Consider the following 11,201-nt stretch of genomic DNA (forward strand, 5'->3'; position numbering starts at 1 on the left):
CTTAAGGTGGACTTATTAGATCTCATTTATATATATATATATATATATATAGATAAAATATGAAAATTATAGGTGAATTTGTAGCATCACTTTTCTAATTTTTTAATTAATCATATCATATATTTAACAAACATATATAATTTAATAATAATAATAATAATAATAATGTCATATGGAGTACTTAATAAACATATATAATTTAATAATAATAATAATAATGTCACATTAATTTGCCATGTCACATGCCACGCCACAATTTAATTTGCCGTGTCACATTTGCCACGTCGCAATTAATTGCCATGTCACATTAGCCTTTTAATTATATTTTATAGATTATGATAAATAACATAATTGAGAAATTTAATTGCATGATTTAGCGATGATATTCAATGTATGCCTGGGATTATATGCATCATGTGAAATATGTTATATAATTATTCTAATGAAATATATACTTGAAGTATACATGCATAAGACCATCTTAAATATGAAACGTGATCTGATTATATTTGAATGAATTAGATATGTTGATTATAATACTTTGGCTTGAAAAAGATATTTATGTTGTTGTTTTACCATATGGTATTTGAGATGATATAAAGACACATATTCGGATTATGCTTATTGGAATTTGGATATTTAAAACTGAAGGAATTCATTGATTTATTGCGGTGATATACCACAACTGAATATGTACACCTCTATAAAATCACACAATAAGTAAGTATATGAATCTAATATACATTTAGTGATTTGATTATTGTGTGAGTATTGTGTACATTTCACATATGAATAATTTCCATGTACATGATTTTATAAGATTATTTCATACATTTGATTCTGAAATCAACATGTAAAAGAGACAAATTCCGATATCATACATCTATGGCCAAATTTATGATATGTTCTTGATAATACCATGAGAAATAAAAATCCTTATATTGGCAGTATACATGAAGATTGTGATTAATTATTGGCCACTAATTATGAAATAATGTATTACACTAAATGTTATTCGGGTGATATTATGATACATTGATGGAGTAAATACATGATTGGTACAAATAATGAAAGTCTCCAGAAGAGCATATGAAGTGTTGTCTATGAGAACACATTTTGAAATAATGAAAATTCGAGAAAGTGATCGAAGTATTAAACTCTTTCAAATCACAAAATATAAGAGAAAATATATTAATCTCATCTAATTGTTTTAACATTTTCGCTGAAGCGAATATGGAATGTCACCTATTGTGGTCGAGCACGTGAACATGAATATCATCGAGTTTGACATGTGTATTTTAAAATAAAAATTATCCCATCTACAAGAAATATGATGGTAAAGATATATTACAGTTCTTGAATGAATGTGAGAATGTGTCCACTATATGTATTTAGTGGATTAAATAAAGTCAATGGGTTGACACTGCAACCGATTTGAAAGTTACTAAATATCCACCACTCCTAAAGGGAAGATTTGATTTCTAAATTGATATATATGAATTATGATCATCTAAACGATAATGCTATATATATAAGCATATGAGAATGAAAATAACCAGTTTGCACAAATTTATGATACTAAAAAGTGCTATGAAAAGATTTGACAAGAAATTTAGAAGTCAACTGTATATTCAGTCAATTATGCTTGTTGGTCATATGATATACTATTTCTTATAAAATAATTACTTATAGTAAACTAATATAGTTGATAGTTCAATTCCCTGAAAGAATATTGATAAGTCTTGCCTAAATATATATATAAGACATCATTTTGTGTCTTAAGTCACATCGTTTATCTGGCCAGATGAAAAATAAATTCATTTAAGTTTATTTAAATATAGCTAACCAGAAGATTAGCACGAAGAGCATAGTCAACTAATAATGTGGCATGTGAAAGACAAATTATCGATACACAGCCAAAAGGAAAAGAGCCATGAATTATGGGCAAATAGAAAGTTGATATAAAATATTTAAACATATGATAATTTTGACCATCCGGATTCTCAATATACCTGTTTTGATAAATCAGAAGTTTATCTTGGAAAAAGGATAATAACGTGCTGAAAACTCTCTCATTTTGTACTTATATTAAGTGAATAGCGAGACGCACAAATGAGATTGAGTATGATTTAATATTGGAGATCTTGTTGATAAAATCATCTATTATCGATGTTGTAGAAGTGGATAAAAGTCCACATAATTTTTTTTCAGTGCCCAGAAGTCCACATGTGCAATTTTATGAAGCACAATTGATTTCAAATGGATGAAGAGATCTCTTTGGGGCATATTTATATCAGCCGTAGAGAACCAACTGCGTAATATTGAACTCCCCATGTTTTGTTCTCCTGAAGAGAACTAGTTGATTAAAATTCATATAAAAATGATATGAGGTATGTTCTAAGGTGGATATAAATATTTATTGCCTCTTAAATCTATCTAGAATGGATAGTTTTTACCACCTTAGAGGGAGATTGATAAGAAAAGCCTGTAAAAACAAACAAGTAGTGTTGATCCCCAATTGAACTTGAAGTTCAATTAATTATTTAAATATGAAATACATCAAATAGAGGTTCAGAAAATAATAATGATAATTTATATTCATGTGGTTATGATGATGTATTATGACACATACATACCAGCTTGATCACTTCGATCATCTTATTATGACACGTTTTATACATTGAAATCTATGATTTAACTAGTAGACAAATTTGACCCAATCTGGCATAGTGAGCTATAGGTTGGTCATAGAGAGTATATGTAATGAAATTTGAATTCTTGCCAAATTGTATAATAATTACACGTGAAGTGTATTATGAAAGTCATATTCGGTTCACATATTATAAGTTTTAAGCAAGAGAAAAATGGCAAGCATGTGCAGTTGGTACTCATGAAGAGTAATGAAACTTGAATGTCCCTAAAGTGACATAGATATCTGAATAATAATAGATGACCTATACGGAAAAATAATGGTACCATATATATATATATATATATATATATATATATATATATATATATATATATATATATAGAGAGAGAGAAGGGTTCTTATAAGGCCTTCATACCTTATAAGGCCCTAAGTCTTTATAAGAGCCCTTGGATGAAGGGATTGAAGGGATGAGATGAGGAGAGAGGGCGTGTTTTTTAGAGCAAAAAAAAAAAAAAGAAAATGCTGATTGTGTGAGAGAGGGACCACTTTCTTTGTTTATGTATCTTGCGTCCATATCAAATCCCGCGGACAATAGCAATAAACAAAGCCTCCTATATCATTTTGCATGCTTCCCTCCTCTTTTCACCATTCAAAACGTCTGAACAAGCAAAAACCCTAAAAAATCCTCTAAAAAACGATCCTAAATACTGTAAAATACAATATCAATCATCAAAAAAATAAGAGAAATTTCAGCGCACATGTAAAACTACATCAGTGATCATCATCAAATAACTTTGTTGAAGAGAAATTAAATTCTCAGTGTTCATTAGAGAAACAAGCAGGAAATGACAGTCAGTGTTTGTGAAATGTATCATATGCAGATTGAAGTTGCCGTCAATGGTGAGTTGTTTACTTTCTTATTTGTGTCTAGGTTATTATTGTAGGTTGATGTTAATGGCAAAAAATGACAGGTTCTTATTTCATTTTGGTAGCTTGTTGTTGATGGCAAAAAATGATGGGAATTTAAAAGCTTGATAAAGTACGAATTATAACTTCAGTGGGTTTTAGTATAACTCTGAACCAAATATGTATAACTTCAGATGTCTGATGTCAACATGCGTTCTATATTCATCGTGGGATTTTGTAAAACTCTTTGACAATTTCTGCAGATTCAAAGTGAGTAACTCAAACCCTAAATTGTGCGTAAAAACTCTTACTAAACAACCAATTTTGATATAGTTATTCATGTTATAGCTGAAGTTTATACATTCATTAAGTGAAGTTATAGGATGTGGACAATTGTACATTATATGCCTAGAGTTATACGGTTTGTGTCAAGAGTTATACATTGTATGATTAGAGTTATACAGATTGTGTATAGAGTTATCCATATATATGTACGAATTATACATTGTATGACTAGAGTTATACATTCTGGAACTACAGTAATACACTCTACAATGTATAACTCTAGGCATATAATGTATAACTCTTAGCATATACAGACTGTGTTTGGAGTTATACATTATATCCATAGAGTTATACATTATATGCGTACAGTTATACATTTTATGCGAAGAGTCATACATTGTGTTTGTAGAGTTATACATCGTATAACTAGAGTTAAACAGACTGTGCCTAGAGTTATACATTATATCCATAGAGTTATGCATTATAAACCTACAGTTATATACAATGTATAACTCTATGAACAGTCATTGTGACTTAAATTAATAGATATAGATAATGTATAACTCTAGTCATGCGATGTATAACTCTAGATACACATTGTATGACTAGAGTTATACAGATCTATTCATAGAGTCATACATTAAATGCATAGAGTTATACGCCGTGTCTGTGTCTAGAGTTATACATTTTATGATTAGAGTTATACAGGCTGTGTCTAGAGTTATACATTGTATGATTAGAGTTATACACATTTTGGCTGGAGTTATACATTGTATGATTAGAGTTATACATTAAATGCCTGCATAGATTATACATTCGTGCCCGAGAGTTATACATGTTATTTGCATGTGTTTTTCTCCGTCATTGTTTTTTTCTGTAATTATTATTCGCTTAGTTTTTATGTGTTTGTTAGTAAAACAAATTAAATAAAATAAAACAATGAAGATGATGGAGAGGATAGTAAAACAAACCCACATTTAACATACATGAACTTAATTAATAGATATAGATACATAAGCTTAATGCATTGCTAAAAATACAGTTCTTAGGTGTTCATATAGGGATGAATTCTCTTCTATGATATTCATCCTCTCCTCCTTTGCTATTTGGAGGTTTCGTTCCGCAGATGCGATATCATCTAATAGCTGAATTATCTGCTGCTCTGACAAGCCATTTTCTTTGGCGTCCTTGAGTGCGATCTGAGCGTCCTCAAGGTAGGTCCTGTACCTCCTCTCAATGTCAAGCAACCGGCGTATGAAACTCTTGTTGTACTCGGTCATAATGCATGTATAACGAATGGCATCATTCATTGTTGTTGAAGGAAGTTTGAAGTTTATTATTAGGTTTTAACGATTTAGGGTTCTGAGTTTAGGGTGGAGATAGGGATATAATGAACTGGTTTTTTAGATAGTAGAATGAAGAGAATGAATTTATAATTAGTAATGCGTCCTTTGAGTTGTTTTTAAATTAATATGTTTGGGGTTTGATGCTTAAATTAATACGAATTTTGTTTAGGAAGTTGTGCCATATCCCTGCTTGAAATCTTATAACCCTTCGCATTCCATATATTGTGCTGTTTCATTAAATGTATAACTCTTAGAATGCAAAGTATGCCTAGAGTTATGCATTATATACCTAGAGTTATACATTATTTGCTAAGAGTTATACATTGTGTAGAATGAGTTATACATCTTACAGTCTCTGCCTAGAGTTATACATTGTGTAGGTAGAGTTATACATCGTATGACTAGAGTTATACATTGTGACTAGAGTTATACATTGAATGACTAGAATTATGAATACTGTGACTAGAGTTATACATTTTTTGACTAGAGTTTTACATTCTGTGACCAGAGTTATACAAACTGTGACTAGGGTTATACATTAAATGACTAGAGTTATACAAACTGTGACTAGAGTTATACATTGTATGACTAGAGTTATACAAACTGTGACTAGAGTTATACATCGTATGACTAGAGTTATACATTGTGACTAGAGTTATACATTGAATGACTAGAATTATACATTATTTGACTAGAGTTTTACATTCTGTTACCAGAGTTATACATCGTATGACTAGAGTTATACATTGTGACTAGAGTTATACATTGAATGACTAGAATTATACATTATTTGACTAGAGTTTTACATTCTGTGACCAGAGTTATACAGTGTGACTAGAGTTATACATGGAATGACTAGAATTATACATTATTTGACTAGAGTTTTACATTCTGTGACCAGAGTTATACATCGTATGACTAGAGTTATACATTGTGACTAGAGTTATACATTGAATGACTAGAATTATACATTATTTGACTAGAGTTTTACATTCTGTGACCAGAGTTATACAGTGTGACTAGGGTTATACATTAAATGACTAGAGTTATACAAACTGTGACTAGAGTTATACATTGTATGACTAGAGTTATACAAACTGTGACTAGAGTTATACATTGTATGACTAGAGTTATACGTTATCCGACTACGATTATACATTACGTGCCCGAGTTATACCGTATGTGCATAGAGTTATACAAAGATATATGCGTTGAGTTATGTATTTCTTAATCATTTCATGGATGATTGATTCTCGCTTTCGGATGGTCGCAAGGCGGAAACCGAGTATTGTAAGCATTTGGCGGCGGAGTTTACACCGTGTGTAGGGCAACAATTTTTGAAATCGACGAGGCGGTGACATTCTATAAAGTTTATGCATTGGCATCCGGGTTTGATGTTCGGAAGTACTCGACGAAAAAATGGCGTGACGGTGAAATCAGTCAAAGTTCTTTGGTTTGCAACAGAGAGGGATTCACATATGTCCCAAAAGGAGAGGCGGTAATTAAAAAAAATGAGACCGGGATTAGGGAAGAAGAAATGCAATGGGGAAAAATAATCGCAAACCATAGGAAATATACGATCAAGAGGGTAGGGTGTAAAGCACATGTCGAGGCTATTTATGAAGAATGGATTACTAGTAATTGACCGATTCCACATGGGGCATAATCACGAGCTTGTATCGAGTGAGGATCGTCGATTTCGAGAAGATGTCGCGGAACATAGAAGATTTTCACAAGTACTTGATAATGTACAACTCCAGGGTTAGTTTACTATTAAACAAACATCCACTAATTAAATGGCAAACTTCTAAAGTTATTCACCGAGATGATAAAGTTATGTAAACCTAAAAGTTATAAATAATAAGAAGTTAGAAGAATAGCTGAAAGGGTTAAAGTTGAGGAATTCTTGGTTATTATTCAAAGATCGATAAGGATTTGTTGTCCACTTTGCAGTTGAGGATAGGAGCAACGCGGACGTACAACATGTGTAAGGAGTTCGTAAACGGGTTCGAGAACATTGGTGCATCCTTAACAGATTTTAAGAACTTCCACCGAGATGTGAAGTGCTTCATCCATAAACGGGACGGTCAATTGTTCATTGACCGGTTCAAGAGTATGGCACAAAATAGGCAGGGGTTTTACTTTGATTATGAAGTTGATAAGGATAATGACCTTGAAGCGCAATATGGGCCGACAAAGATCGCTAGAAGGAACTACTCCGTTTTTGGAGATGCGTTGTCGTACGACCCAACGTACTCAACAAACAAGTACGATATGATTTTCACGCCATTCACTGGCATAGATCACCATAAGCGGTCGGTGACATTACGTGGGGCATTGATTGCCCATGAAGACCATGAATCCTTCCGGTGGGTTTTCAACGGGTTTCGAATGCTATGGGAGGAAAGGAACCCAAGTACATTATCACGGATCAGTGTCCGGGCATTATTAAGGCCGTACCCCTTGCTTTCAAGAGTGCACGCCACCGATTTTGCATGTGGCATATAATGAACAAGGTGCCATCAAAGGTCGGGGTGACAAGGGAGGATTATAAGTAGTTCATTCAGAAATTGAACAACATTATATGGGACGACAACATCGAAGCAGACGACTTTGACGCTAGGTGGGCAGAAATAATGGAAGCGCATGGTCTTGTGAACGAAGACCGGTTTCTGAAGCGTATGATAAAAGGAGCCAATGGGTGATGGCACATTGCAGGGACTTGAACATGGGTGGTGTAATGAGGACAACCCGAGAGATCGAGAGCACTAATAGTTTTTTTAAGAAGTTCGAGCAGAAGTCAGGTACATTAGTGGAGTTTTGGATGCGTTTTGAAAGCGCTATGGACCATCAACGGCATACGCAGAAGAGACTTGACCATGAAAACCGACACTCAACACCGGCAATGGGGACGCATTTACCCATAGAGGAATATGCGTCGGATGTTTATACCCGTGAGGTTTTCAAGGAATTCCAACTAGAGGTCATTTGCTCAATCGATACATGTAAGAGTGTCGGCTATGCTGAAGTCGATGGAGTTGAAGTGACTGTCGTAAAGGATTCAATCAGACAGAAAAGTTTCAACGTAGAGTACAACCCACGTAACAACATTTTGGCATCAACTTTATGTAGTAGTTGGCTGAAGTTGCTAGATATAGTGCCAAATTTACATTGTCTGAACATAGAAGTTATACAATTGTTCAGTGAACTGCAGTTATCTGCTGTATAACTGCAGTTATCTGCTGTATAACTCTACCTTCAGAATAACATTAGAAATTCAATTTTTCAATGAACTGTTGTCATTTGTAGTATAACTCTGATTACATTTTGAATAACTTTAGCTTTCAGAATGTATAACTCTTGTTGCCATATGTATAACTCTACTTTCAGAATAACATTACAACTTATTCAATTTTTCACAGAACTGCAGCTATTTGTAGTATAACTCTGATTAGAGTTTGAATAACTGTAGCTTTCAGAATGTATAACTCTTGTTGCCATATGTATAACTCTGCGTGATAATGTTTAACTCTTATTATTATATGTATAAGACTACTAACTGCATAATTTTATTGGATTACAGGGACACAGGCTACACAGTGCAGCTGTATGATGTTTGAAAGGATGGGATTTTCGTGTGCCGACATATAGTGTGGATTTTGTCGGCTAACGGCATGAAGACAATTCCAGTTGATTACGTTTCTACAAGATGGAAAAAGGATGCATTGCAATTCAGATTATCAGAATGTGATGGTGTACAAATGGAAACAAATAGTAGCGCTGATGCAAAAGAAGTTGCGATGGTGAAGTTGTGGTCAGAAGTTCATTCAACCATTGGTTTACTTCGTGGCGCGAGTGAGACTGAAGTTGTGAACTTAAGCTCGTTAATTAGAGAGTTCAAGGAGAAACTTTTACCGTACAAGAAGGATTTAACAAAGCAACAGGAATTTGAGCAACTCCTTGGTTGCCCCTTGATGACGAGGTAACAATACTTCCACCAAAACAATCGAAAAACAAAGGCGGCGGTAAAAGAATGGTGTCAGCTAAGGCTAAAGTCATTGCCTTGGCTTCTAAGCCAAAGCGCATGTGTAATAATTGTAAACAAATGGCACACCACGATAAACGGAATCGCCCTAACCCATTCTCTCGAGCATCCACCGTCTTCACCAAAGATCGAAGGAGAAGAAGAAGAAGAAGAGAAGAAGAAGAAGAAGAAGAAGAAGAAGAAGAAGAAGAAGAAGAAGACGAAGAAGAAGAATAGAGAAACTTAACATGTTGTAGTAGTAGGCAAAGAGAAAAATACCCCGTCTCAACAAATTATTTACAATCTTTTTTTCTTTAAAAGGTAAAAATCGGTGAGACGGAGCGGGAATTGAATAGCTAGCTTTTGTCTATTTTGAAGGGGGATTGCACCTTCCAGAATGTATAACTTCAGTAATATGGTGTGTGAAATTTATGAACTAATGTTGTACAACTCTTTTACATTATTTTGATGACTTCTGTTCATGGCAACATATTCAATATTTAAAACTGGCTTTAAGAAGGAATTATAATTTCAGTGGCTTTAAGTACAACTCTTACCCATATATGGATAAATGTACTTCACAGAGTGTATAACTCTTGTTCAAAATTTGTATAACTCTTGTTATTTTTTGCAAAACTCATAACTGTCTAATAAAATTTGCCTTTAAATAATCTGAGTCATATGTTGTATAACTCTTGTACACACAGTTTGTATAACTCTTGATGTTTTTTGTATAACTCTTATTTTGTCTAATAAATGTTGTATAACTCCTGCACATAATTTGTATAACTTTACTTCACAGAGTGTATAACTCTAACACTTATCTGTAAAACTTGGATTTTATTTATGACTAACCAAGATGATATAGTAACAATCTATTCCAACAAGTTGTCTAATTTGTTAAGGAGTTTCTTGACCACATTCTAGAGTTGCAAAAAAAGAGAATACAGATTCAAAGGGATCCATTCTATTTTTTCGCAGGTTTTTTATCTCCTCTCCGCGCTGCTCTCCGTCTGTTTTCTACTACCTTCAGGATCTGTAATTTCTCGCCAATGAAACCATTGACCTTGGTCAGAACTCCTTCCCTGATGATGTTCATGTCAGCTAGGAGAAGCGTCGCTGCTAACTGGATCACCAAATATCGACGGTTCACCTTCCTCTCGAGATCAACGTGACCAAAACTGTCACCCTCGTACATTAACATGTGCATCATGCAGAACAAGCCAGACTCGGTGTCGTTTATCGTTTGCGGATGCCAGGCAAACGGGATCTGACGGAACTGGAACGACGGTATGTCTTTCGCTCTGCTCTTCGCATCGTCCCTAGCCTCCACGTAGTCGCTCATGAGGCTCGCCTGGCAGAGACAAGAACGTCAAAAAGTGAGATTTGTGAAAGCGGTGAGAACACTTTTTAGTTGAACATAATTACAATTTAATTCCACTTACAATAACGTGACATGCTCCGCATATCTCCGATTGCCGCGGACTTGAATAGTACTTACTGTCCAGGAGATCAATCGTCCTAGAATTAAAGTTGATACACACACATGCATAATGCGCTTCAATCTTAATGGGTACAAAGATTAAATCAGCCTTCAAGCTGAAATCTTTGCCACAGTCGGTTCGGAAGACGTCCCACGTATGGTACAACATCTCGGTGTCCGGTGTTTGTTGGACAGGATTTCGTACAAGGCTCAAGATTATTTCCTGTTCAAGTAGCAGTATATGAATGAGGATACCAGTGGAGTTATAGGGGTTGTGCATTGGAGTTTCACAGTAACTCTTACAGAATAATGAAGAATGGCTAAGTATATATTGGTTGTTAATAACTTCTCAAAACAAAATGTTTAACTCCAGGGAGGGTATGTATAACTTTATACTTACTATCCACTGTGACAGTTTTAAAGAGGGTATGTGCAACTCTTATAACATATTAAAGGATTGATTAGGACCATACCATATGACGGATACCGAAGAAAGACGAACGA

At 34.1% G+C, this 11,201-nt stretch overlaps 1 protein-coding gene across 1 annotated transcript; it reads right to left on the bottom strand.

The window, feature by feature from the left end:
* Window positions 1-10,126: 10,126 nt before the first annotated feature.
* LOC141598471 (uncharacterized) lies at window positions 10,127-10,891 on the bottom strand. The gene is made up of 2 exons (XM_074418183.1): window positions 10,660-10,891; window positions 10,127-10,568 (listed from the first exon to the last, which is right to left on the bottom strand). The coding sequence occupies exons 1-2, from the start codon at window positions 10,864-10,866 to the stop codon at window positions 10,182-10,184; spliced, it is 594 nt and encodes a 197-aa protein (XP_074274284.1). The 5' UTR covers window positions 10,867-10,891; the 3' UTR covers window positions 10,127-10,181.
* Between the last annotated feature and the right edge of the window lie 310 nt (window positions 10,892-11,201).

Source organism: Silene latifolia, chromosome 9 (assembly GCF_048544455.1).
Source record: "Silene latifolia isolate original U9 population chromosome 9, ASM4854445v1, whole genome shotgun sequence".
NCBI classification, from domain to species: Eukaryota; Viridiplantae; Streptophyta; class Magnoliopsida; order Caryophyllales; family Caryophyllaceae; genus Silene; species Silene latifolia.

Bases quoted from the DNA above. Each gene is read 5' to 3' on its own strand.
- LOC141598471 (XM_074418183.1), bottom strand. From the start codon at position 10,866: ATGTTGTACCATACGTGGGACGTCTTCCGAACCGACTGTGGCAAAGAT. The intron at 10,569-10,659 runs GTAAGTGGAATT...TGTCTCTGCCAG, and splicing joins GCGGAGCATGTCACGTTATT to GCGAGCCTCATGAGCGACTA.